The 27,970-nt window shown below is 40.5% G+C and overlaps 1 protein-coding gene across 8 annotated transcripts in view; it reads right to left on the bottom strand.

Annotated features, from left to right (window-relative positions):
* The window catches only part of DMD (dystrophin), a 1,921,612-nt gene that overhangs the window by 135,492 nt on the left and 1,758,150 nt on the right, over nt 1-27,970 (bottom strand). For 4 of the 8 annotated variants that reach the window (XM_041000056.1, XM_041000045.1, XM_041000062.1 and 1 more), the window contains exon 1: nt 4,991-5,152. The exons of the other annotated variants lie outside the window; for them this stretch is intronic. In XM_041000056.1, the coding sequence (XP_040855990.1) occupies nt 4,991-5,010 (20 nt within the window). In that variant the 5' untranslated portion in view covers nt 5,011-5,152. Of the gene's footprint in view, nt 1-4,990; nt 5,153-27,970 lie in introns of those variants that run through there. 8 annotated transcript variants of the gene reach the window in all.

Here is a 27,970-nt window from a genome sequence, read left to right as displayed (position 1 = left end):
GCCTGCTATCAGGTCCAAAAAAAAAAAAAAAAAAAAAGAACAAAACACCTTTGTTCCTCCTTCAGTTCCTTCAGTTACATGAATAAGCCTGGAAAGATAAGTACATATACTTTTCCTTACTTTGGCCTATCTACATAAATCACCACAGCATCGTATTTCCAGTTTTCAGGGATTACATTAAGGGCCTTGATAAAGTAAAAAATTAGCATTGAGTCCTATTTTGGTACTCTTATGGGTATCCAATTCATATTTTTTTTTAGAAGGGAGGAGGAAAAGAGGAGATTCAGCTTAAACCTGGGCACTTGAAGGGGACAGAGGTCTCACACAGTGACAGTCAGGAAAGCAGACAAGGTCGATGGCCTTTGCATAGGATGGGAAGTTTAGGGCTTTGGACCCTACCAGCTGGGAAATCTGGGGCAAGCCGGTCCACCCAGTGGAGCTAAAGAATTAAGTTACATAGGGAAGTGACCAGCACCTGCTAGTGCTCCTTATGTGATCATTTCTGTTACTGTGTGACCCCCTCCACCCCAAACACTGTCCATTAAAAGCAAACCTTTTGTTAGTTGATTAAACTCTAGACGTACATCTGACTAATGGAATTCAGTCAAGCCTTGGACAGACGAACACTTAACGTGCATTACCGCCTCAGGAAAAAAAAAATGAAAAAGAAACACTTGACGGGGTTTGATCAATATAACATAAGCATAATCTGACCAAGACATGTGGAAATGACCCAAACTGTGCGAGCTCAATGATCACCCCTGTGACAGTGACCATTTGGTGCTTGAACAGTGAAGGCTACTACAAGCAACTTGCAAGAAACTGTTCACTTGTGAAGGGCTGCTTCACTTGCCTCCAAATATGTTCATTTCTGATTTTCTTCTCTGCAGAAACAATTGGCATTTGAGCAGTGCAAGACAGGTGTCTCATTAAGGGAATGGACCCAAGCGATAGCCAAAATGTTTAAGGGGGTTTGAGGAAACCCCAAGGCCAGGCTGGTTTATCATCTGGAGAAGAGGTAGGCAAGACTGGTACTTTATATGCACAGCACAAGGAGGCTGCAGCTTGCAGCTTCATGGAAAAAGTGTTGCTTGTTCTCGGTGTTTTTTAGCTCACAGAGCCATCATGTACCAATTCTGGACTCAAGTGCCCAGCAGGGCAGTTTACCTTCCACTGTGACCACCCTGCATTCAGGGCCTCCCCTGTGCCCAAAAGGTATTCAGATGTGCACACGAGGGATAAAAGAGAGTGGACATGTGCCCACTGGGCACACCGTGGAATCCCAGGGCACCTGAGAGGACTGCCATAGCATCTCCAATAGGTCTGCAGAGCAATGCTTGGCCGAGCTGCTAAGCCCGACCCAGGAGAGAAAACTACTCTGAAGAGCCACCAAATGGGAGACACATGGAAATGAAATCTGCATCAAATGCAATTCTAAATGGAAACGCAAACAGAAAAGAAATGTGCATACAATTTTCAGAAGAATCCCACACGGAGAGAGAAAAACGGAAACTTCCCACTCCCAAAAAGGGGAAAAAAAAAAAAAAAAAAACTTCATGACAGTGGCTATCCGTTTATTTTTACCTTTTTAAGGAATTTATTTTGGAGGCTGACATCATGAAAAGGGCTGTAAAAATTATTTTTAAATCCATCAATCCTTAGTGAAATCGCAATTTCCTGTAGCGGAAGATGGAAGCCAACCTGCTCCCCCAATTCTGTGCCTCCTGGGTCTGGTATTAGTTTTTGCCAGGTACTATTCTCCTGGTTCTGGGGGACTTGAATAAATGAATCCCCCCACTCATTCCCAACCTCAACCTTCTGCTACCTTCCTCCCCTCCAACACACAAGCCTTTAATTTGCACACAACATGAAGTAACTAGAAAAGCAGATTTAATTTCACCTTTGCGGTCTTAGCTTCACTTCAATTGCAAACCAGTATTAAGTGAAACAAGTGAACGTAAGTGGAAAGAAGAATGAAGAGTGTGACTAATCCTCCAAATCAGAAAAATAATCTTTTAATCATTTAATGCTAAAAATGCTTGACAACATAGCTGAAAAACACTACAAATTTTTGGCAACTATATGATGAGCCAAAAACATCCCCTTCACTGTAGCGGGTATTTCGTACCTGTGATGAACCCAGAAGGTCTCCTGGGATATATTTAATTCCCCAGAATAGACAAGATGAATATGGAATGGATGAAACAGTAAGCATCAATTTGCATAACTCATATCTATATTCTCCTGTGCAGAACAAACCGATTTTTGCCTGTGATCAATCCACATTTTACAGCTGTGTTTTCTAGTTTGTGCCTGTCTCCTAAAACAGTAGAGAATTCTCAATAACTCCATGACAAACAGCTCACATTTTACTGGGGATGCAGGCAATATAGAAATATAAACTGTGCTGGGCACGTGGGGTTAGAAGGGTGGGTGGAACAGTTTTTGGTAATTGTCTCTTTTCTGCAGAGCACTTTCCACATTGGAAACACACTCCCTATGTGCCATGTCGTGCCAATGAGGAAATTCTAAAACCTGGTCACCCATTAATGGGCCCACCTTTGTTCGGCTTTCCCGAGAACAATGATGTTCAACAGAGAGATCACAAGTCCAGTATGTAAATTAACAGATCAGCTTCATCAACAATCTTTAACAAATGTTACTGATTTTGACACTGCTTGTGCCAAAGTCTGGCATCAGATATGCCTCAGAGCAATTTGCAAACTAAGATTCGTCCCCCCTCCCCCCACTTGTTTTTAACCTGTAAAAATCACAGTAAGCTCTCTTTTCCCTTGTTATTTGAGGCTGTGAATTAGGAACCTGATGCAAATAAAAACATAAAATCACTGGCTATGACAAAAGACCCCAGCAAAACCTACTTGTCAATAATAAAAAATTAAAACATTACTCTACTGAGCACAGGGTTGACCTAATTTCCTAGCACACGATTTAAATTTTCTCTCACCTTCTTTAGTTTCAAGTGGTGTGCAAGGTTATTGTAACAGCCTCAGAGCTGTGCCTGCTGTCAGGCTGCAAGAGTCAGACTTACTGGAATGGCTGTTTTAGTTTCTTAAAAACAAACATTAAGCACTTATACAAAGTAACAAATATCTACTACACTCGCTGGGGAAATGGCAGTTGCCTAATTAAAATAAGATTTCTTCTGCTACCAGTTATTTGGTACTGAAAATATTCTGAGTTGCCTTTAAAAAAAAATACATAATCTTCCCACTATTTCCCAGGGTGGAAGCCAATCACTCTGTGGCCATATAAAAAAAAAAAAAGGAGCGTTCTCTTGTGATTTGCAGGGGATTAGAGTTCAGCTTCATATATAATCTGGAGCCCATTGATCCACACACACAAATGATTTCCCTTTAATCTAGGGATCAGACTCTTTTTCTAGAGGAATCTGGTCATTTGCACGCTGATTTGTGGAACTCGGCTCTCACGGATGGAGTACTGGCAAGGTGGGGGTGAGAACACGTATTTCAAAGTCTCTGCTACTGTGGCTAGGGGCCAGGGAGGGGTGGGTGGCAACCTAAGCAGCAGAAATCCTCAGCCTAGCTCCCACTTCGTGTTCTGCGGGTGTTCAACATTTTCTCCTGTTCGGTTCGAGCCGGGGCAAAGATGATTGCCTTGGTTGGTGGCGGTTCCAGCTGTTACTTGTCTTACGTTATATTTGCTTTTCAAGGTTTAACTCACACCCACCCTCAACTTTGGCCAGGGCAATTTCACTTCAGGGTCGTGTCCAATCCAAGATCAAACAATGATGACTGAAACCAATTCCATGGTGATCAAGGGTCAGAGACCTTTACTATAACCCTGTTGTTTCATTCGCTCCTCTGCTTTACCTAAAGCAACCGTATCCTCCTAAGAGGGTCTTTGAAAACAGGAAATAAATATTTTTTAAAAAAAAGAAAAGAAAAGAAAGAGGAAAAGCTGTTGAGGAAGGTTAGGATAAGAAACTGAAGGACTAAAAAAAGCTTATTGGCCAAGGAAGAGGGCAGATTCCACTTAAAGACTGACTGCCCGCTTAACTCTGATGGACTGTGTTTCATGTTATTGAAGCATTTTAGAATTAATAATAGAATTCCCTTAGGCAACTAAATGGCAAGCTTCAAACTTTAAATCGAACTGATAAGCGTCTGCCCTTTTCATTGCCTGATCCAAGTGGGGATGCCAAACTTTGCTTAAACCCAAGCACAGACACCTGGAGACACGCGAGAAGGACACCCTAAAGACTGCACGCCCCAGCCCAGAGGGCAAAGGAAAAGGAAAAAAAAAATCTTACACAAACCAACAGCCGCTCGCCATCCTACCGCCCCCCCTCAAAAAAAGCCCTCGGTCCTTCCGTGGATTCCATGACTTGTGGGGTTTCGCTCGCTTGCTGCTCTCTTTCCCCTTAATTTCTGCAACTCTGGGGGCATGGAGGGAACACAGGCGAAAACGCAGCGGGGCTGGGGCTGGGACGGGGGGGGGCGGGGGAATGTCAGTTGGAATCCTCGGAAGAAATCAGGCAGAAAGTTGACCTTTTGGCACTTGCAGTTCAATGGAAGGCACAGTCGCGCGTGCCCCTTCTTCCTTCGAGGTCAAGGGACGATTTAGGAAATAGCCAGGCTCGCTCGTGTCCACACCGGCAGCCCGGAAAGGAGCAAAGAAGCTCCCGGGCCCCAACCCAGGCGTTAAGGAATGCTCTGTCCCCTCCGAGTAAAACGAGAAACGAGCTTTTTCTCTCTTAGCCCGTCCCAAACCCGGGGTGGAGGAGAAAGCCTCCCCGCGAGCCTGGGCGCTGGAGGACCAACCCCGGGGACGCACCTGCAGCGGCGCCGCGGGCGCTCGCCGAAGAGGTTCCCGCACGCCCGGCTGCCCCGGCTCCAACCGCCGCGCCTGTCCCAAGTTTTGGTCGGCTCGGCTGGTCCCCCGTTTGTGCCACAAGTGCACGGACTGCGGCGACCGGAGGGGGCCGGGGCCGGGGCCGAGATTCACTTACCCTTTGAGCTGTTCCCTCATGGCTGCAAGGGCTCCGCGGTCGGGGGCAGGCGGTGAGAGGAGGAGTGAGCTTCCCAGAGCCGCTGGGCTGCCAGAAAGTCGAGAGCCGCCGCCGCCCAAGCTCGCAGCCGAGAGCACTGCGGAGGAGCCGGCGCGGGCTGGCAGGCGGGCGGGCAGGAGGCAGGCGGGCCCGCCGACCGGGGAGGGGGCGCTGCGTGCCGACGGGGCGGGGCCGCCTCGGGCTCCGCCCCCCACCCAGGGACCCGGGAACCCCAGCTCCCGGGGAATGGGCGGTGGAAGCTTTCAAAGTAGAAAGGAAGAAAGGAAGAAAAGGAACTGGAAGGGGATTTAAGGTAGATCTAGGAACCTGGAAACCACACACCACTGGGCTAGCAACCCCTCTCAAACCGCCCGTAAGTATACTTGTTGCCTAAATAAATGACCTAGGTGCAAATGATCTCATTGGCACATAATTAGTGTGCGGAGATGAAATTTTCTTTTAGAAAAGAAAAAAAAAACCACCTGTGTTACCCCTCCCACTAATTGCTGATTGAAGTAGCTGAGCAGTAAGGACTTGCGATGCAAGTTGATCTCATCCAGAGCTGAAGGGGCTAAAAGCACCCTAAGTTTAAGAAGCCACTGCTAGCATTTGCGGAATGAACCAGCTGATGAAAATCTCTCTTTCTCCCCTTCTCCCTCCCCTCTCTCCCTCCTTAATGTGCCTTTCAAATCAATCAATTAAGAAGCTTTTTAAAAAGTTTTTGTTACACAGAAGCACATCTCAAAATGTATTCAGCTGGCCATATAAGCATCACCTGGAAAGTTGTTGGAACTCAATGAAAATCCCCTGGGACCCCCACCTAGCACGACTGAGTCAGAAACTGGAATAACCTTTCAAAAAGACACCATGCCAGTGGTGGTGCATGCTTTCAGTCTGCCAGTATTCTTTTACTAAAATCCAAAAGTATCTAGTTTTCAAGAAAACATTTTACTGGCTGAGTTACAGTGCCTGGGCAGTTCAAATATTTCTAATCGCAGATTGTGCAGTCAGATGATACAGGTTAACTACACAATTATTTCAAGGTTGGAAATATTCCAAAAAGAAGAAAGCCGTCATTAGCACAAGGATTCTCCACAACCTCCACACAGTGCCTTAGATTACAGCCCAAGGAGGATTTCAGGATCAACGCTGTTAGTGTTTTCATCTCTTTATCCATTTCCTGTGTTGGCCTGCTGTTCTTTTCATCTGCTTTCAACCATTTGCCTTTTACTCTCTTCTAGTAGATTCATTCCACTTCAGTCTACAGTTGAAACGTATTCACCTTTTTCTTTTTAAACATCTTTATTTATTTATTTGCTCAGATTTTTTTTTTTACACTAGAATGTTTGAGCTGAAAAGGACATCAATCTCCCTTTGCCATGCGCCATGGCAAGGCAGAGAGGCAAAATAAAGCATGTGAACAAAAGCCAAAGGGGATGCCGGGTTTCTTCATCACCCCTGACAAAAACAAATGAAAACGTGAAACGCTATAGCCAAAGATGTGTGCTGCAGGGCTGTGTGGGGTTGCCATTTTAAAGCAAGTAGGCACAGCTCCTAATTTGGCCTACAAATTGAGAGTTGTTAGCAGTGGTCCTGTAGCACTTTTGAACTAGGGATGCTGCTATTCTAGTGGAGGTAGAACATACTAGAATTCCCTTGGGTGAAGTTGTCCCTTGATCCAAGAACATTTTTTAGGTCTGTTTCGCTCCTGGACTCACGGAGAGGCATTAGTGTCCTGCAATGAGGACTGAATGGCCTTTGCAGCTAAGTCAGTGACAGAAATTTCTATGTCCATGTACCAAATTGCTTTTAAAAAGCTTATGTATATTGCAAGGAAAAGACAAAAAACCTGACACACAGGCATTTGCAAATTTGACAAGTCAGTGTAAGCGTTTGCAACAGGGTATGGTGAAACAGGCTCATTCTGGCATCTTTGTTTTCCACAAATTCCACATATTCACCTACCTGTCACAGATCTAGCATTTTTGATATGCTCTGCTAAAACATACGTAATAAATCTATTTGCCTTACTGTCCAATTAGAAAGCTATGGAGAATGAGTTATCAGAAAAAAAAAAGGAAAATAAGAAAATCACTACTCAGATCTTTTTTAAAAAAAATTGACAGATGGCAATTCTCAAAAATACATCTTTAAGGTTTTTTTAGGCTGAAGTTATAGGCACTTGAAGACTTGTTCCCAAATCTTGATGCCATTTTAGAAAATACGAAAGTATTAACAAATGACATGGGCATTACATCAACAGTTTTATTGTCAATTTCACTGAGATGATGAGTTTTTCTGATTAGGGAAAGGCATTTAGAGAAGAACATAACCAATATAAATATTTCATATATAAATTATGTAGGGATGCCACATCTACATTAATAACAGTAATTACTTATTGATAATAGGTGTCTCTTCCACTTAATACTATATTACAGTTTGCATATGAACCACAGATAAGAAATGAGCATGGAGTTTTGCCATCAGAACAAACAATTTGAAATCCTGATTCTAGAACCTACCAGGAGTTTCTTGTCCTCAGTACAACAGAACAAGGATGGGTAGACAGAATCAGCTCTGTGGTTCATGGCTACCCTGCTATGCTCTCCACGGATAGATATGGCTTCCTCTGTTAGAGAAAAACCTGTTCTCTCTAGTGTGCTTATAAGCAATTTCACTGATAGCTGATGGCATGGGGACTAAGTTGGCTAGACATAAGTGAGGGAGAAGGAAGGAGATGGGATGAAGGCAGAGCAAGCAACCCTACACTGCCCATATCTTTGTATTATTTTTGTCTCCAGCACCCTTTTTGAATGTACCACCTGTTACTCCCAGGACTCTGATCAAACAGACACCTATCCAACCGAAGCTATCCTGAGGCAAGAGCCTGTTGAGTGGGGACAACTGGCAGATGAGATACTCAGCTCTACCCATTGGAGCTTTCTGGAAATCAGACTAGATTCATTGATTGGACAAATTTTGAGCAACCTGTGTATGCCTACAAGGACCGGCTGGCCCTTTGGGAGTAAAGGGAAATAATTAATTCAGAATGCTGACAGCAGCAGGTGTAAACATAAAGAAGCTATAGACAGTTTACAAGCCTTCAACCGTCTGCTGGATTGCCATGGGAGAATATTAAGACAGGGATCGGAAAAGTAGAAAAACTGACAAGTAGAAAAACTGTATGAGTTTGGGACAAAATTGAATTAAATTTGACAGAATTTAATGAGTGTGGCTCTATCAGATCAGTTTCTTAGAAAAATCCCTGGGTACTGGTGTGCAGGCTTGATCAGAGGAAAGACTGTCATTAGGAGTCCAGGTTCACAGTGACTGCATCATGATGAGGATTCAAGTTACAGTTACAGTATCACAGAGGTGGGAAAAGAATTAAACAGGGTCAAAATCAGTCCAGAATCTTGACTGATTGGGTGTATGAATGGGTGAGAAATAAGACGGACTATGTCAATCAGTGGATTTTTCAAAGACCTCATAGTGCTTGGAGTGGCAAGATTGACAGCGATTCATAACTGTTGCAATATCAAAACCACTCGAGCAAGAACCTCAGAGCATGCCCTACACCCGGGACTTGGGGAGGGTGGGAAATTGGGTGGGCCTTCTCCCTTAATACCCCCCTTTTAAACATGAAGGTAACAATATGGAAAACGTACTAGTATTATCCACTTTCCTGTAGCCCTTGAACCTTCTTACTCTAACTAAGTATGTAAAGAATGTCAAAATAAATTTTATTAATTTAAAAAAAAAATTAAAAAAAATAAAAATTTTAAAAGAAAAAAAAAAAAAAAGAAATAAGACCTAGGACAATAGTTCTCAAACTTGGTCATCCACTGGAATCACCTGAGAAATACTAAAAAGCGCAGATGCCTGGGTGCCACCACTCTGAGATGGATTCAATTGGCCTTATGACAGTGAGATTTTGAAGACTCTAAGGGGGATTCCCAAGATTGGATGAGTAGCATTCACCCAACTAGGAATGTCAAGAAGAGAGAGCAGAAGGGGACCAGGGGAAAGATGATGTACAAGTGATGTACAGACTGAAGGTATCCAGGACCCAATTGGAGTCTAGAGCTCCGAGGAAAGCTGTCTGGCCTGAAGCGATGGACTTGAACTCTCAGTGAACTCATACGATAAAGGAGGTGAAAGATCAACAGCCAAGGAGGTCGGGTTGCTCCTACCATACACAGACACATCATTTTACTTTTTAAGCTGCTTATTGTTTCAGTGTTAGCCTGACATTAAAATAAGGAGCAAAATGGGCACCGGCAAAGACAAGGAGTGGGTTGCAGTGGGCCACTTGCCTGAGGTGACCCTGAGGTTCCTCACCACTCTCTGAAACCCAGATTCCCTCCAGCTCCCACGGTGTCCATCTCAAGTGTTCTTTTTTCCCCCAGTGAATTTTAAGTATAATGTGCACTGTTTTGTGAAAATCCACTTGGAGTAAAGGAATTGTGTCAATTAACCATATTACATATTTTATAGTAAGTATCAACACTTGAGTCTCCAGTAAACACACAAGAATCCCATGTTTCCCTCTCCCTAGGCGGAAACAGGGAATCAGACACTGAACACATGCTAACAGTGTTGGTGAATCACTGGGCCAAATATCATGGCATATTAATTAAAATATGTAGAACACTCCCTCTAGATCAATCTGAAACCACTAGCTACATTCAGGCTTCTACATTCAGACACGGAGCACCCCACACTCGCACAAAGGCCTACTTTCCAGACCCTTCCTCTGCAGGGAGGCAGGCTGAGCGAAGATGAGGAAAGTTCTCTCCAAGCCAGCTGCCATTTAAACCAGAGATTTCACCAGACAGGGTTCCAAACAAAGTCAAACTCTGCTTCACGCTCTTGCGGTTTTCTTTCCACACGATTTCTGAGAGCTTCACAGAACCACCTCTATGAAGTCAAACATCCAAAGAGATGCGAAGTTGAGCATCTTCTCTAAGATGAAGGCACACTTCATTAATCTCACAGGCCAGTAGCTCTTTCATGGCACAGAATTCAGCATAGTTTATCAGCCTGCCAGCTCTGCCACTATCCCACCAGTGGGAACTACCACCACCTCCTGCCAATAATGGGGAACTGCGTAAGGTGGTTCAAGTACGTCTGACTACCGCATTTCTGGTCCACCTTAACAACAGCTTGAGGCTGTAACTATTGGACTGCCTTTCCCAAATGACTGTGCCAAATAACAAGAATTTCAAAACTAGGCAGAAATTCTGACACTCTGCATAATCTCCCTTCCTCTTCAGCTACAAATAAGCCTTTGTATTCGATTAGACTCACAGCAGGTGAAAACCCCAATTAGTGAATTCATTCTGGGGCCTCTTTTCTACCTTCCTCCCACACACTTAAACAAAAAAAAAAAAAAAAAAGGAAGTTTCCGTCCTTTTTCAAATCACAAGTAAACTAACCCTTTGAGACCTACCCAATCAAACCATAGGCTGTTTGAAGGCTTTTCAATGAAAAATGGGAGGCTGTTGAAAAGATCCTGCTTCCTCACATCCTAACGGGTGTTACAGAAAATTCTGCTCTACCGGACTTTGTCACTTTCTTCCAATCCATAAATGTTCTTAGATTTTTCTGATCAATGTTGAAATTATACCTTTTTTTTTCTTTCTACCTCAAAACCCACAATGCCAATATTATCTACAGAAAGATTAATGGACTGTCTGAAACGTGAGAGAATTACTCTTCAGTTATGGTCCTATTTTGGTTTATTTGAGGTGAGAAAAATATGAAATTTTAGTTTAAGCAGTATGCTTAGGACAAGCACAAAGTCCATATTTCAAACTCTGTAAATATTTATTTGTCAAAGGAAATTTATCATTGGACAAGGATAGAACATTCAAGAAAAAACAACAGATAGCTTTAGTTCTTGGAGTGATTTACTTATACTCTGTCAACTGCTTCTCTGAAAATAATTCACAACTCAGTTTTATTTATGGGCATATGATTAAAAAAGAGAAGCTTTGTCTTTTTTAATTGTTTTAGTCCTGTCACTTTTCTTGAAACAAGTTGTAGGACTGATTATCCACAAGAAAACACTGAACATACATCAAACAGTAATGCAGCTTTCAGAAATAGTCATCTGTTAGTGCCAGAGGTTCATTTCATTTCGAGTCTTTTTAATTAAAATGCAAAGTTCGACATACACGCCTGCCTAAATTACCCCTTCCTGAAATATTAGAATTTCATAAAAATGTTAAATGCTAATGCAACTACTGTAAATACTTGTGACTGCCTTCTTGGTGTGTTAAAAAAAAAAGTAAACAAAGGAATTACTGGTCAATTATGGAAACAAGGAAGTCATCCTACGTTAAAACCAATAAGGAAAATGTAATATTCAAATGCTACCGATGGCAGGCATTCTTCCCTTTGAGATGGATAAGAATTGTGTTCTCTCCAAAGCTGTTCTCTCAGTCATTAGCAAGTACAGCGGAACCTCACAGAGGCCCAGGAGGATGGATGGACAGAGCTTCCAGACCAATGGTACCCCTTAGAGGCCAGCCACTTAACCCTTTGCACTTAAGCCCTTGGGAGCTTTTGCTGATTTATCTGGAAAATGTGGCTAATATCATGCAGGCTCGCAGTGCAAGCCAAAAGTGCCACGGTGACTGGAAATGGGATTTGAAGGCTGTGGAACGCCGTGCTGATGCACAGCAGCCTGTCAGGCAGGTATGATTCCTGGAGAGAATACCCAGTGTGCTCAAGGATACTGCGAAAAATACGGTGCAGAGTCAATTCAGCACAATCCCTTTAACTTTTCATTTTAGACTAGTCTGAGGGAAAGTGAGAGGTCTAACAGTTTAGTTCTTCCTCTTCGGCAATTTACAAGGAGAACCTGTCTGCCCTTGGTTTTTTTACACTTAAAAAGGAAGCAAGTCAGCAGAGCAAACTTTTGTGTTCATCAGATAACTCATTAAACCACAGCCCAAGATCAGCATAGCACTCATGCCATTTGCTATTAATGTTTAGGACTGAGTTTGTCATGTGAAAACTATTCACCCATGCTGTATGGGACATCTGTACTGTCAGAGCCTGGAGGAGGGAAGGGTACAAGTGCATGCTGAGCCAGGCAGCCGTCTTGGAAATCCAGATCCCCTCCCAGGTGATGGAGAGGCGTCTTGGTAAAAGCACTTGAATTGCCAGCCAGATGTAGGAATTCTACCTACAGGAATTCTACACATACAGGAACCCAGGAAAGGGGGAATGGAGGCAAAAAAAAAAAAAAAAAACAATTCATTCATTCATTCAAAGATCTACCAAGTGCTGAGTCTTAGTCTTGAGCTCTGATTTTTGTGAAGGCTGCTTGAGAAGATGCAAGGGAAATACATATGAGAGGAATTCTGTGTGCAAATTTCCAAGAAATATTTCTCATAAGCTACCTAGTCAAAATTTCTGTAGTAAACACTACGCAGCAGTAATGTCTTTAAATGGATGTACCCGTGCTGTACTCCTGGAACGCTCTCACGTGTCTTGGCTCATCATGCCAACGCCGCTCATTTTGCTCTATGGTTAGTGAAAATGGATCTTGTTTGGAAATTGACATGAAAATATTCAAACATTAGCGCATTGTAATCAGATTTTTCCACCAGTGAAATATACGGGGAATTTGGCCTTATCCCTAAGGAGCTTATACTCTAGTAGGGGAGATAGCCTCGTATGTGAAGAAACATGACAGCAGTCAGGTTAAAATAAGTGCAAGGAGACAGAAAACAAAACAAAACAAAGAAGCACAAAAGGAATAGTGATCTTTTTCACCTCTTTGAATGGGGGAATGAAGAGCTAACTCACTAGCCTTTAGCCGCCGTGTTTCCCGGGTGCTTCTGCTAGTTTATGAAGAGCTGAAGCACGTTTCTCAAAATGACTCTGTGAGCCAATTTCTCATGTAAATAGTTTACTGAGGCATTTTTAAAAATGTTAACATACTGCTGTGTTATGACATTAGTTTATGCTGTTTAGGAACTCAAAAATGCATTGGCCAATACTGGATTTGATATCTTGGAAAGGCTAATTGGCAGGAAATAATACTGTCCTTATGGAGATATCAAATCAGATTCTTCAGTTAATATTAACAATGTCTAATATGAGCATATAGGTCCTCAGGGCTTGACCTGTTCACATCCCGTAAAAGCCGGCTGGCAAAGAACTGGAAACTTTCTCTTTCCAGCAAGGCAAAAGAAAATGAACTTGGAACCATTTGTGCCTGTAAATACCCTTTTTAAAAAAAATGTTATTTATTTTCATTGTACTTGAAAGAGAAAGAGAAAGATGGTCCATCCGTTTGGTCACACCTCAAAAACCTGTTACAGTCTGGGCTGAGCCAGTCAAATCCAGGAGCAGGGCCTGGTCTCTGATGTGCACAGCAGGGCCCCAGCTCCTTGAGCAATCAGCTGCTGCTTCCAGGACGCATACTGCAGGAACGTGGAAGAGCCAGAAACCAGGCACCTGGACACGGGTAGCAGGTGTCTTTAGCAGTGACTTAATGACAAAACCAAATGCCTGGACTATATTGCTTTTTACACAGAATGAAATTCAGCAGAAGACCCAAGGATGGGAAAGAAGGGAGGGTGTGGAGTGCAGGGGTCCCAGAACTGGTACCTGGCAGTGTCTTAGTCTGAGACTGAAGCACCAAGGATCCTATGTCTCCACTACCATGTTATCCTGGGATAGTATTTTTAAATCTGCAATTCATGAACCACTAGTGGGTTATGAAATCTATAGTTTATTGTTTATAATGGAAAAGAAAAGAACAGAAAATATGAGAAAGGCCAGAAAACTATTTCGTGGAACTTTTCTTTCATTCACACAAACATAAAGATTTATATGTATATATATATATATATACATTTGTACTGGGATGATATACAAGTTTTAACTTATACAGTAGATTGACCAAAACCTTAGAGCAACACAGTCTGCTAGACATCAAAATCAATGAACTACATGCCTACCATTAGGCATGGCATTATTTCCCTAGATTGGGATCTGGAGTAAGCTGGGGACAGAGTTTGCAACCCTGTTCCATGCAAAGGGCTGGAGTATTATGAAATGGCAAGGGGTGGGGGAGGAGAGCAAGCTGGGAAGGTGTTCATCAAGTCTGAGGTTCTAACCACATCAAGTGCCAAGGAGAAGAGAATTTGTATCAGGTTTGGGGGGATCTCTTCTCTGTCAACTGTTTAGAAATAAACTAGGAATCACTCAACTTTTCCTTTCCCTTCCAAATTGTGTAGTAATATTGTCACATTGCAGAAGGAAAAACATCACTGCTGAAAGTATTGTCGGGGGAGTAACAAGTAGCTCACACTACTATATACAACTGCATGCTACCATTCTGAGCAATATACTTCAAAACCACCTGTTAAACAATCCTGCTATCATCCTGCGATGGGGACCCGATTTGAAGCCCTTGGTTAAGTGCCCAGGTCTAGGCCAGCAAATGGGCAAGCATGTACCTGACAGAATGGTGCTATTTTAGGACTGGATGGCCACCACTGTATTTAATACCTACAAACGTATCTGATTAAGTGCTTGAGAAATTCATATGGATAAATGTTCATGAGGACTCACAGTGATTTTGCTTTTGAAAACATTTTTTAAATGTGTTCTCATATAACTGTAGGAACATTTTAGACAGTCTATGACCATGGGCATATTGAGTGTATTAGGACTAAAAGAGATTTAAGAACAAAATTCTTTTCAAGGCAATGTCCAGCTAAGAGAGCGAGTAGAAAGGAAGTCACAATTTTTCTTTTTCAGTATTTAATCACAGCAGCATTCATTAAATTCCCAGTAGCAATAAGTAGTTAATTAACTACATTTTTAATCAGTATTTCCTACATTTTAAAATCATCAGACTATGGATACTGAATTTCAACCACTTACTGTGAAGCTACAGACCAAGGTTCAACCCAGCAGTGAATACAAAGCAAGGATTTTAAGTTTTATCTGTCTAATATCTTGTACTAATTACAACATGGGCACAAATTCTGGCCTCCCTCTCTCATATCCAGCTATTTTATGCTTAAATAAAAAAAAATTCAACTCAAGGGACAGAAATATCAAGAAACACACACACACACACACACACACACACACACACACACACACACACACACACACTGGATAGAGTAACTCAAATGCTTGCAATAGCCAGGGCTGAATCAGGCCAAAGCAAAGAACCAGGAACTCAATCCAGGTTTCACACACGTGACAGGAACTCAACCACTTGATCCATCATAGCTGCCTCCCAAGGTATGCAGTATCAGCAAGCTAGAACAAGAAGCAGAGCTGGGTAGGGGACCAGGCCTTCTAATGTATCACAGGGCCATCCTAACCCTAGGTTAAATGCCTACTCTTGATTCTTTCCATCTGCCACTGCTATCTTCTACCATCAGAAGTCAGAATATTTTCCTACTCTGTGTGTCTGAGATGGCCCTATGACATGACTTGCTTTGGCCAAGGATAATACCAAACATTGACACAAGTAGTAACTTGTCAAGAATCCATAGAAAGAAGCTTGGACTAGAATGGTGGGTAATGAAACACCAACCTGCCTGCATCTGTTCATAGCTGAAACCCTGCCAAGCATCACACATGTCAGCCAGACCACACTGGCTCATCCAGCTGCTGGCTGACCATAGAGACATAAGCAAGCCCATCAGAGAGAAATACAACTGGTCCAAACCACAAAAGAAGCCCAATTCACCCAACAAGTAATGAACTAAATAAATGGCTATTACACTACAGTGTGTGCAAACTATGATTTATGGCCCAAGTTTGGGCTACAGGCCCTTTCTGCAGAATTTGCCTGCTACATAAGACTTTCACATTTTTAAGAGTTGTGATTTTAAAAAAAGAATATGCCACAGAGACCATATGCAACCCACAAATCCTACACTAGTGAACATTTGGTCCTTTATACAAAATGTTTTGCTGATTCCTGTGTAAAGCCAAAATAAATTTTGCAGTGAATTGTTAGTGCAACCACAGGTAGCTGATACATACCTACTCCCTAGAAACAATGTTAGAAACTAGCACTTACTTTTTTTATTATATACATCTAATTTTTTCATAATATGGTCCCATAGGTGCAGATATTCTCCTTTAAATTTTCCCACCCTTCTCCTCCTCTCCTCCTGTAACTAGGCCTTTTCAAGAAGGTGGTTGACACCTGGTCAGAATGTCTTTGGTACTTGTCCTCCAGTTGTTTGTCAACTAGGATAACACTTGAAGTGACTAGAATCCACAGATTTGCATACAGTCTGGAAAGTTGGCTTCTCTTTTGAGAGGGTAAGTAGAAATATAATTTTATAACAGCTTTATTAATGATATCCTCAAACCAGAAACAATCCAAATATATGCCAAAAGGTCAATGGAGAAAGCAAATGTAGTATTGTGCAATCAATAAACTGCAGATTCTCAATTTACGGCTCTTCAAAACCATTATTCTGATCATAAGAAACCAGACACACAAAAATACTGTGTGATTTCATTTATAGAAAATTCTAGGGCCCGGCGCAGAGGCCTAGCCGCTGAAGTCCTCACCTTGAATGTGCCAGGATCCTATATGGGTGCCAGTTCTAATCCCGGCAGCCACACTTTCCATCCAACTCCCTGCTTGTGGTCTGGGAAAGCAGTTTGAAGATGGCCTGAAGCCTTGGGACCCTGTAACCACATGGGAAACCTGAAAGAAGTTTCTGGATCCTGGCTTCGAATCTGCGCAGCTCTGGCCTTTGTGGCGGCTTGGGGAGTAAATCAAGGAACAGATGATCTTCCTTTCTGTCTCTCCTTATATCTGTATATCTGATTTTGTAATAAAATGAATAAATCTTAAAAAAAAGAAAATTCTAGAAAGTGAAAACTAAGATACAGTGACAGAAAGCAGATCAGTGGTTGCCTGAGGAAGAAGAGCATAAGATGTTTTTGGAGGTGGGGGTTAGGGTGGGGGTGGGGCTAAGAATGCTCTGTACTTTGTAGCAGTGATTTAACCTATGTCAAAAATCAATGAATTGTGCACTTTACATGAATTCAGTTTATTGTAAGTTGTTCCTTAATAAAGCTATGTTTAAAGGTTTTTTCTTTAAAAAAAAAAACATTTGCCCTAAAATCAAATTTAACATTCAAAAATATATACAATTGGACAGAAAATGAAGTGCATTACACAGGATGTTTATATAAATATAGGACAGTTCCAGGTCATGCTGTCAGTTCCCTTCTGATTAATTCTGAAAATATCAAAACATTAGATTCAGAAGTGACCTTAAAGGTTAATGAATTACATTCTCTCATCTAACACAGAAATTGCTTTAGGGGTGAGAGAGTCATTCCAGCCCTGAATATCTGCCATACAGAAAGCTAACTACTTTCCATAAAGGTGTATTTTGGGGGGTAGCCCAATTATAAAATTTTCTTTAGTGTTCAGTTCAAATTTGCGTTCTTGTAGCTTCTATATATCTAGTTGAATCTGTTCTCTCAGTTAAACAGGAAAAATAAAAAAAAAGTGCCACCCAACCAAAAACCCTCAACCTTAATAATAAAATCAATCCACTCTAGCCTTATACTTATTGAGGCTTTCCATTACATTTTCCATAATTCCAATTTTCTCCAAGCTAAATATAAATACTTCTATTACTTTCTGTTTTTCCTTTCATATAATAGGGCTTACAGACCTTTAGCTCTTCTGCTGATAAGATTCACTGAGAAACAAGATCCATTTACAATGTTATATCCCAAACTGAGCAAATAGGACACTTACATCCCTTACGTTTTAGTTTTGTAAATGTCACCTCATACTTTTTGCTCATACTGTATTTATGGATTACTAAAAATGCTAGGGTTTAAAAATATAACCTGATACTAATAAAAAGTATCTTTCCTCTTATGCTTTTAAGAGTCGATTAAATGTGGGATTTATGTCTTATTTAAATGTTATCTCAAATTATATCTTATAACATCCACTGAACTTTATAACAGATTTATTAGAACTTCAATAATTTTTAAAAATATTTATTTACTTTTATTGGAAAGTCAGATATGCAGAGAGGAAGAGAGACAGAGAGGAAGACCTTCTGTCTGCTGGTTCACTCCCCAGCCAGAGCCGGGAGCCAGGAACTTCCTTCCAGATCTCCCACGCTGATGCAGGATTCTAAAACTTTGGGCCATCCTTTTGGGCCAACTGCTTTCGCAGGCCACAAGCAGCGAGCTGGGTGGGAAGCGGGGCTGCTAGGATTAGAACCGGCATCCAAATGGGATCACGGCACATTCAAGGTGAGGATTTCAGCTGCTAGGCCACTGCGCCGGGTCCAGAATTTCAATTTTTTTTTTCATTTGAAGCGCTAACAACTATCACTAATTTCAAACATATTAATTTTAACTGATACCTATTCATTCTATCAACAAGCAGGTCTCTATTGTGGGTTCAAGTATGTTACACAGAAAAGAGACAAAAACAGATGCTAAAGAGTATCATTTGCTTGCCATCCATAGGCTAGAGAATGAGATAAAAACAACAATATGAGCTAAAGAGTTTTAGAAAAATGTATGATGTGTGGGAAAAACTGGCCAATAGGATTCTTCAGGCAGAGTGCTGAGGCAAGCTTAAGGGTTGATTGAAGAAAAACCAGCCATGTAGAAAGACACAGGTATCTTAAATACAGAGCCAAGGACAGAAACTCTGCTGCATTCTAACATATATGTGTCCACCAACATTCTTTACATGTCTTGGTCCTGGCAGCTGCAAATTCACCCTAGTGCTAAGGCCACTGTTCATCCGGTGTTCGAGGCTTTCCAGAGAGAACATGTAAATAATACACTGGAAAATCACAAGGCAGGCTGTCAGAGGTTTTCTTCATACCTAATAGTCATCTAGCAGCCATACGATAAATAGAAATGAAGTAAAAGTTGCATGGCAAAGTGTGAGAGCATCATGCTGATTCCCAGGTGCATGTTATTCTAACTACTCATTAATAAGCAGTTCAGTGCCATTTTCTGGGATTCCTTTGTTTGTCAACATCAAGCTCATTGGTTTGTCATTTGAAAAAAAATTCATCTCATTATTTCTTACATGTCAAGATTTTGCTTTCTTATTTCCATAGGAGATATCACACGCTTCTTAGCCATTTTCCTTCAAGACTAGTACATTCTTGTCCTGAGAGGAACAAGATTTTTTTTTTCCCTGATGATCAATAGCCCAAGTTTATTAGCAGCATCAGACTTTTAAAAGATGGCTGTCACGTAGGCATCCAGGGAAGGGGCTGGAGCCATTTACATTTCAACAGCAAGGGACAGTCCCCCAATACACAACTTGCTCCCTGAGAGGAACAAGTTTTAATTGCTATTAGATTAGAAGGCTATGCTTCTGTTGGGAAGGAGGCAGGATTACACAAATACTCAAATAAACACTGGATATGAGAGTGAGATAGCAGCACTTCTAACCAATTGGATGTGGCCTCTGAATTAATTTTATTTTACAGCAAGAAACATTCTGAGTTAAGTTTGTCCTGTTTCCTTGGATAATACTTTGGCTGCCATTTATGTCAGATAAAAATTTAGCATATTTTTCTAAAATGTGACTGATTTGAATGTTTCATGCTGTATTAAGCTCTTCCTTAGTTATCTGTGACCCGCAAATGAATTTATGACCTTAATTAGAGAAGTGATTCTCTATTTCAGACTTGTAAAACTCATGATGATGGCAGTACATGCAGTTAAGAATATTACAAGAATTTTTTCACTGCTTTTTACTTTTTGGTTTTTTGTTTGATTAGGAAATAAGAAAACATACCTAATGCCTTTCAGTAAAAGAGCAACAATCTTGTTTTCTAAAATTGCACCCTAAACCTATGTAAATTTCCAATTTGCATCACCCACAAGCCTCCTATATTTTAGCAGATTTTAACGAGAGCTAAATAACTGGCATATGCTTAAACTTAATTGTAATCAAATGTAATGGCATGTATGCACAACATAGTCTTTACTTACAGCACTCTTTATAGATGCAATGTGATTGCTGAACTTCACAGTAGATCATTCACTGGGGGGAAGCAGTTAATCATTTTTTTCTTGCCTTTACTTTTTGCCTTTTGATGACACTGCTTATCGTTTAGGATTCTGAACACTATAAAGGAACACCTTATTGAAGAAACCTCTTCATCCATGGCAAAACAAAGTGAGTTATCTAATACTAACAAAGTCATTTATGATTTTCAAGGGAAAGTAACTGTTAATGGTAAAAACAAACAAACAAAAAAACCCACATTATTTCTCAGCAGTAAGTCCAATATTTTTGGCAAACCCGTTTTCACAGAAGCTTTACATGTGAGCTTTTTAAAACCTTGCTACAATTACATTTGCCAATTGTCGATTCTTTTTAATACGCAATCAAGGGAATTTGTGTTGGGAAGAAAAATTTTCATCTTCATAAAGGACACTTAAAGAGGAGGTAGGGAAGATCAAGAAAGATCATGTGTAAGGATTAACTGTGAAGGTATGAAGTGAGTGCATTTCAACTCTTATTTTTAAAAGGCTTATCTGAAAGGGGTTGTTCTTTGAATCATGTGGATATTGATTTCTAATTTTACAATATTCCTAAATTGAATAAGTCATTCTTTTGAAAATGAATGCAGATATACATAGTAGATTTGGTTTCTGAATCAAAATGTTTTGCTGGTTCGCTTTTGCCAAATTTCATATTAATCAGTCTACCTGTCCTAACTAAATTTCCAAACTAAAGCTGTCCTAATTAAATGTCTAGCAATTTTGAACAGAAAATGAGTTTAAACAAATTTTAGTCAAAATTATTTGGTGAAAGAGCCAATGGTGCTTTATTAACATTGTGCTGAACATTTCTTGGCTTTACACAAAACTTAAGGAAAGCATAAAAATGAAAATACAGAAAAAAAAGAAAGAAAAATTGCCAAATCATGAATGGGAATTAGAATGGTGAGGTTTTCACAATTGGGAAATTTCCATGTGTGTGTATCTTTTCAACTTAGTGTATTTAAATGTATGATATAAATTCGGACAAAGCAAATAGTGTTTCTGACCTCATCCAGAAATAGTAGTGTTGTCAACAGCAGTGTTGTAACACCTTCCTCTCCAACACAGTGCCTAACCATGAAACAGACATGCTTGAGACATGCATGCTTGCATTCCAGTTGGGGAAATAATTGATAGATGAAAGTATTACTAGTAACATTTTTACTCCAGCTCATACATTTGACTGACAGTTTGCAACAAGGGTCTGCAAACAAGGAAAGAATAGAGAGGAAAAGGAAAGTATATGAAGACTAGGAAACTTCAGTGACATGAGGTTCAGATAAAAGAAAGAACCAACTAGAGAGGGCTTGTGGAATAAGCAGCGTAGAATTTAGTATATGTACAGTCATTGGGAACTCAATTGTCAATTGGGTATCATCTTTTTCTATCACTGCTTTGTGAATCATCAGGGAGAACAGGGAAAGTCCTTCTTCAAGAATTACAAGAAGAATTATTTTTTACACTTAAGTTCTGTTCCTTCCAATTTTAACTCCCCTTAAAAATAATGCTTTCTTGAAAAGCTAATGCAAAATAATAAAGCTAATACCAAATACATGAGGATTAAGCTTGAAGGTATAGATTGAATGGGTTTCAACCATAATTTTAAAAGACTTATTTGCAAAGCAGTGTTCTTTAAATCAACTGCAATCTGATTTCCAATTTCAGAATAGTTTCAAATTTAATAACAGTCATTATTGTGAATATATATGTGTAAATATATTCTTTTCATTCTTCTATACCTTACTTTGGAATTGACTGCGGCCTTATGCCTCCAGTCCTTTATCACACATTGTGTAGACTGAGATTTTAGTCAATCTATGTAGGAAGCACCCTCCATGTCTTTTCAATGTTGTTCTGAAACATTTAGAGGGCCATGTGAAATAAGAATGATCATTAGATGATGATAAGCAGTACTGGGTCACAGATGGAGAATGTAATAGTATTTGAGAGATATATTCCATTTTCATGTTAATGTTATAGATTACACATTAAAGAAATGTGCCAGTAATGAAGCAAAAAAAAGGGGGGGGGCGCATTGGAGAAGAACAGTTATGCCAATGGAGGCACTGACATAATATGCAGAATGGCTGCAAGCCATCTGCTTTTAGAGCTTACCCTATTTAGGCTGTTAGGACCATTCCATTGTCCATGAAGGTGCTATTCTGAGATTACAGAGATATGGGTAAAGCTAATATGAATGAAACCATTGGCAATAATCATAATTTATACATAGGATTCCTCCCCCCAAATATATCTGCTGTTCCAGTGTGATGCCATAAGATGTTTCTCCAGATTTGATTCTTTCGGCTTAGTCTACTCAGGGTGCTTGGACTTGAAACTTATCTCTCCTACCCCCATCACAAGTTCTTCCATTTTGAAGATTTTTACTAAGGCATTAGAAGCAGTTATCCCAATGTAAGACATTTTTTCATCTTATATGCAAAAACTGCATCAGTGGCCATATAAGTGCTTGTGAGAAAAAAGTCTTAGCTGGGTCTTCCAATCCATATTTCAATTTAAAAAAGAATATAGTGTAATAAACATTATATATAAGCATACATAGTTATGTAAGCACACACACAAAAAAACAAATGGAGAAGATATTGCATATGTGTCCATTGTTACCATTCTAATTAATGATCACCTATACAGGCATTACGGAATAGATGACTAGTTGAAGGAAGTTAATTTTTCACAGTTATGACATTACATTTTTATGGAACTTTATATAACCATGCCAGTTAAACATTTTTAAAATTCAATTTTTCAGTACAGAATGAGAAAAAGGTGATTGATCAATACATTTTCAAAACTACATGAATGTATTCTTTAGGGCAAAAGAAAAATATCTCATCTAGAAATGTTTCCCTAAGAATGACGTAGGAAGGTTTAGCGAATGTGCTGCGATATAGAATGGCGGAATTGAACAACTTGGGGTAGGTCTCTTCACTCCTACAATGATGGTTGTTTTCACTTATGTCAATTCCCTACACTAAAGGGATTTGCAATAGCTCCACGGTTGAGGGCATACACTGTGCCCAAGTGAGCTGGGAGAGTTCTAAACCACTTCAAATGTGCTCCCAAAGGCAATGCATGCAGTGTTTTCTTTTACTGAGCTCTGTTTGCATAACTATATTTTTAAAATATTTCTTGGTCCTTTACTTGGGCACATTGCAACTTTGAAGAGACTAAAAAAGGAGCGTACACTGTGGACCCTAATGTCTGAAAATGAAGCTTTTAGGCATTCATTTTCATTATTGTTTTCCCCTAAAATGCTTTCATTCTCTTGTGCCTCCAAAATTAAAACTTGACCCTTAGGTTTTGCAGTTTGGATCTTGTAAGGAGATAAAGATGGAAAGAAAAGTTTTTGATTCAGGGGTGTAATAAACTCCAGCTGGCATATCATGAGCCTAGCTATGTCAAAATAAATAGATGATCAAAACTAATCTTATTAAAAAACAAAACCATATTGAAATTTTGGAAAACAAATTTTGGTACCACAAGTGAACTGAAAATAAAACAGGCATTAAAATTCAGAATCTGATTGACTATGCATTAGACAGATCAAAGCCTCCAGGTGATAATGAGCCAATGAACAGGGATTACCACCTGTCTTTTTCCACTAGCAGCTGGACCCACCAAGAACAGCTGGACAAAAACGCTTATATAAACTTAGCCTTTAGAAGCAGAAGCTAAGCTTTTTCACCTGCTTCTCAGTTAGGCATCTTTATCACTCATGCCAGAGGTAAACAGCTTTTTATAGTTTGATGCTGCTTTTGCCTTAGGGAAAGCACAGCTTTGAACCCCAATATTCCCAGTAGCTTGTCATCAAGTAACAGAGGTTGCCTTCTAGACATAATAAGCGAAGATGCTCTGCACTTGGGTTTCCCTGGCACTGGCTCATCTTGCGCTTTTATATGTAAGCCTCTGCAAATTCTTTCAAAAGCAAATATAAATTCTAAAAAGCAAATTATTAGAAATCATGTAACCCTATACTCGTACTAATGTACCATAATTTCATTGAAACCCATGTGAAATCACAATAGATGTACATACCCTGAAGGTTTATCAAAAATTTGTGAATTAAGACGGTAGAAGCCAAAGGGCATATGACAATCATTATTTGGTTAAGCTGCTTTAATTGTTTAAAGATGTGTATTATAATTTTATTTGCAAGGCAGAAAGTAGGAGAAACAGGGACAAAGACATTTCTTCCTTTGATGCACCTCCCAAGTGCCTGGAACAACCAGGGCTGGACCAATCTGAAGCCAGGCGCTCAGAACCCAAACCAGGTCTTCTACATGGTAAAAGAGACTCAACTGCTTGAGGCATCATCTGCTTACTTTCAGGATGCATATTCACAGACATCTGGAATAAGAGTGGAGCTAGGATTCAAACTCAGGTTTTACTCCAATATGGGATGTGATGTCTTAACTGCTACACCAATTATTCAGCCCAAGTTGTTTCAAAGTCAGCAATCTATTTTAATGATTATCATGCAACAATGGAATGAGTTAATAAAAAAACCCACTAATCTATAGATCTTGGCATTATGGTGCAGCAAGTTAACTTGCCTCTTGCATGCCAGCATCCCATATTGGAGTGCCAGCTGCTCCAATTCCAATGCAGCTCCCAGCTAATGCACACCCTGGGAGACAATAGTGGATGACTTAACTACTTGGGCCCCTGCCACCCACATGCAGACCAGGGTGGAATTCCTGGCTCCTGGCATCCTCCTAGCCTAGCCCTGGCTGTTGTGGCCATTTCAGAAGTGAATGAGCAAACTCTTTCTCTCCATTTCTCTCTGTAACTTGGCTTTTCGATTCAACTCAGTTAATCTACGGCCTTACTGTAGCTGACCAGCACCATCAGCATCACTGACATTGTGGGAGTTCTGGACCATCAGGCATCTGTTTACGACTAATGAGTCAGAATCTAGTGTTTAATCTAGAATGCCCAGACAATGCATATGCAGTTGAAAGTTCAGAATTAATCTTCCTGTGTTTAATCAGAACTTCTCTCTCTATTTCATATTCGTATGGTTTTATTGGGATCTGCCAGTTTAGCACTAACCAGAGGCTAGGAGTCTGGGTATTAAAAGCCACTGATATACGCAGAGTATGCCTATTATGTATACGTGAAGCCCACATAGACTGCCCATAAAGAGAAGCTCTAGCATGAGAATATTATGGGAGATTCGACAGTAGCATACCTGCACATCTGTGTAATGGAACAGAACTTTTTTTTTCATTAGACTCTAATGTGAAAGTTACTTTGCCCAATGGAACTGAGAATAGAATCCCTTTATTTCCCCAATACTAGAAAGAATACAGAAGGGAGGAGAAGAGGAAGGGATGAAAAGAGGAAGTAGAAGAGAGACAGCGACATAAAGAAGAGAGAAGAAAACACTGCAGGTGGCAAGTAAGTGGAAGCAGGCACTTTGTATGTCATACCGGAAGTAGCATGCCTTAGCAAGTTACTAAATCTGCAATTAGAGCCACTGCATTCAAACCAAGAATTCTTACCAGGTATTTAAAACTGACAGAATAAAAGCAATGTGAACAGCTCAAGTTTGGAATGAAATGCAATTAGAAATGTATAAAAACTGGATTTAAAAAAAAAAGATTTTTTATTATAAAGTCAGATATACAAAGAGGAGGAGAGAGAGAGGAAGATCTTCCAACTGATGACTCATTCCCCAAGTGACTGCAATGGCCAGTCGGTGCTGTGCCGATCTGAAGCCAGCAGTCAGTAGCTTCCTCTGGGTGTCCCACGTGGGTACAGGGTTCCAAGGCTTTGGGCCGTCCTCGACTTCCTTCCCAAGCCAAAAGTAGAGAGCTGGATAGGAAGTAGAGCTGCTGGGATTAGAACTGGTGCCCATATGGGATCCCAGCATGTTCAAGGTGAGGACTTTAGTCACTAGGTCACAGTACCAGGCCCTAAAAACTGCATCTTTGCAGGGGGTGGTGGTGGAAAATAATCTGCAGAAGGATAGTGAGAAATTCCCTTTAAAAGAATGTCCACTTTCTACTAAAAGTAAATTGAAAGTTAATGTAAGATCAGAGTGCAGGTGCTCTGTGCAGAGATTAAAACACCTGGGTTCGAGCCCCAGCTCTTCTGACTTTAGCTTCTGCTAAGGCTCAAGCTGAAGAGCAGCAGCTAATAAGTCAAGTACATGAGTTCCTGCCACCCACTTGGGAAACCTGAACTGAGTTTCAGACTCCTGACTTCTGCCCGGCCCAGCACTGGTTGCTATAGCCTTTAGATAGCATTCAGAGAGTGTTCATCTCTGTCTCTGTCTCTCTCTCTCACACACACATATCCTTATTTTCTAATAAAATAATAAATAAATAAATAAAATAATTGAAATCTGTTCAGAAGGGCCCGGTGTAGTAGCCTAGCAGCTAAAGTCCTCACTTTGTATGCCCGTGTTCCTATATGGACACCAGTTCTAATCCCAGCAGTCCTGCTTCTTATCCAGCTCCCTCCTTGTGACCTGGGAAAGCAGTTGGAGATGGCCCAAAGCCTTGGGACCCTGCACCCACGTGGGAGACCTGCAAGAGGCTCCAGGCTCCTGGCTTTACAGCCATTTGGGGAGTGAATCATTGGACAGAAGATCTTCCTCTCTGTGTCTCCTCCTCTCTGTATAGCTGACGTTGTGATAAAAATAAAATAAATCTTAAAAAGAAATATGATCAGAAGCTCATGTTGTGCTAATTGTAGGCAGTTATTTATGTTTCATTTTTTGGTTATATGCTTTTACATATAATTAGGCTTCAATTAAGTGTATAGTAACTGGTAAATATTTCTCATTTATATAGCATGACTTCATTCTCAATGAATCTTTTCTGATGCCTTAGAATCTCCAATTAAAGACTCCTTCAAATGCTCTAATCAAAGACACTAATTAAGAATTCCCCTTAATAGATAAGTGTGTGGATCATGCTGTCTTCCAAATGATAACCAGTATCAGTATTCCAGTGCTCAAAAAAAAAAAAAAAAGACCAGTAAGCACTCTACCAAAGCCATGGATAAAATGTGCTAATCTCACCTGTGGCTGAGCGGACAGAAAATGATTGCTGGGCAGATGGAGGAAGCAGAAGAAAAGGGAAGAAAAGAGGGCAATACGAAGAAATTTGAACCCTGATGTCAGCTGGGGAACAGAATGTCAAAAGAACACATGAATATTTCTGTTTTCTTCTAAATGGAAAATTGCATCAACAGTAGACAGCACTGCACTGGTTAAGTCCAGAGTCTCATCTGCTGAGGGCATGGAGGCCACCAGCTATCTCCGATCTCTTTCAAAGGCTGCAAATGTAGGCCATCTGGGAGAAAGGCTTTCCCTTCACTACTTGGCAAGATAACGCTGGGCAATTGTTGAGCCCCAGATGAGTGAATTTCATGTCAGTTAAAGGAAGTAATTGTAGGTAGGTTGCCAACAATCGATCAGATAACCAAGTACAATCCCATTAAGATAACCGCTATACCCTTGAATTGAAGACTTATAGGGCCATGTAGAGGCGGCTTTTGTCTGCAAAGGACAAAAGAACTGAATAATGTGGTCAGCTCCCTGCCTTAGACATATTAAGACAAACCAAGAGACTTTGATCATTTTATCAGGAAAAAGCAGGGAGATTTTATTACACAGAATGTTGTTCCAAATGCTAAGAATAACTGACACCTGCCAACTGGGGAGAAAGATTTTTTTTCACCATAGGTATCAACTTTGTTCTGTTCATACTCAGTTGCTCCAAGATTTTAAATAAATTAAAAAAAAAAAGGAAATTCCAAAGCCTCATTTTTAGGCTCTTTGAATGTATAGCCAGTATTACGAATCCCTGTTAACATGTTCGCTTTCTAAAAAACAAACCA

Source organism: Ochotona curzoniae, unplaced genomic scaffold (assembly GCF_017591425.1).
Source record: "Ochotona curzoniae isolate NIBS_2020 unplaced genomic scaffold, NIBS_Ocur_1.0 contig_1274, whole genome shotgun sequence".
Taxonomy (NCBI): domain Eukaryota; kingdom Metazoa; phylum Chordata; class Mammalia; order Lagomorpha; family Ochotonidae; genus Ochotona; species Ochotona curzoniae.
Note: the sequence above shows the minus strand (reverse complement) of the source record. Positions and strands in the feature narration are given on the sequence as shown.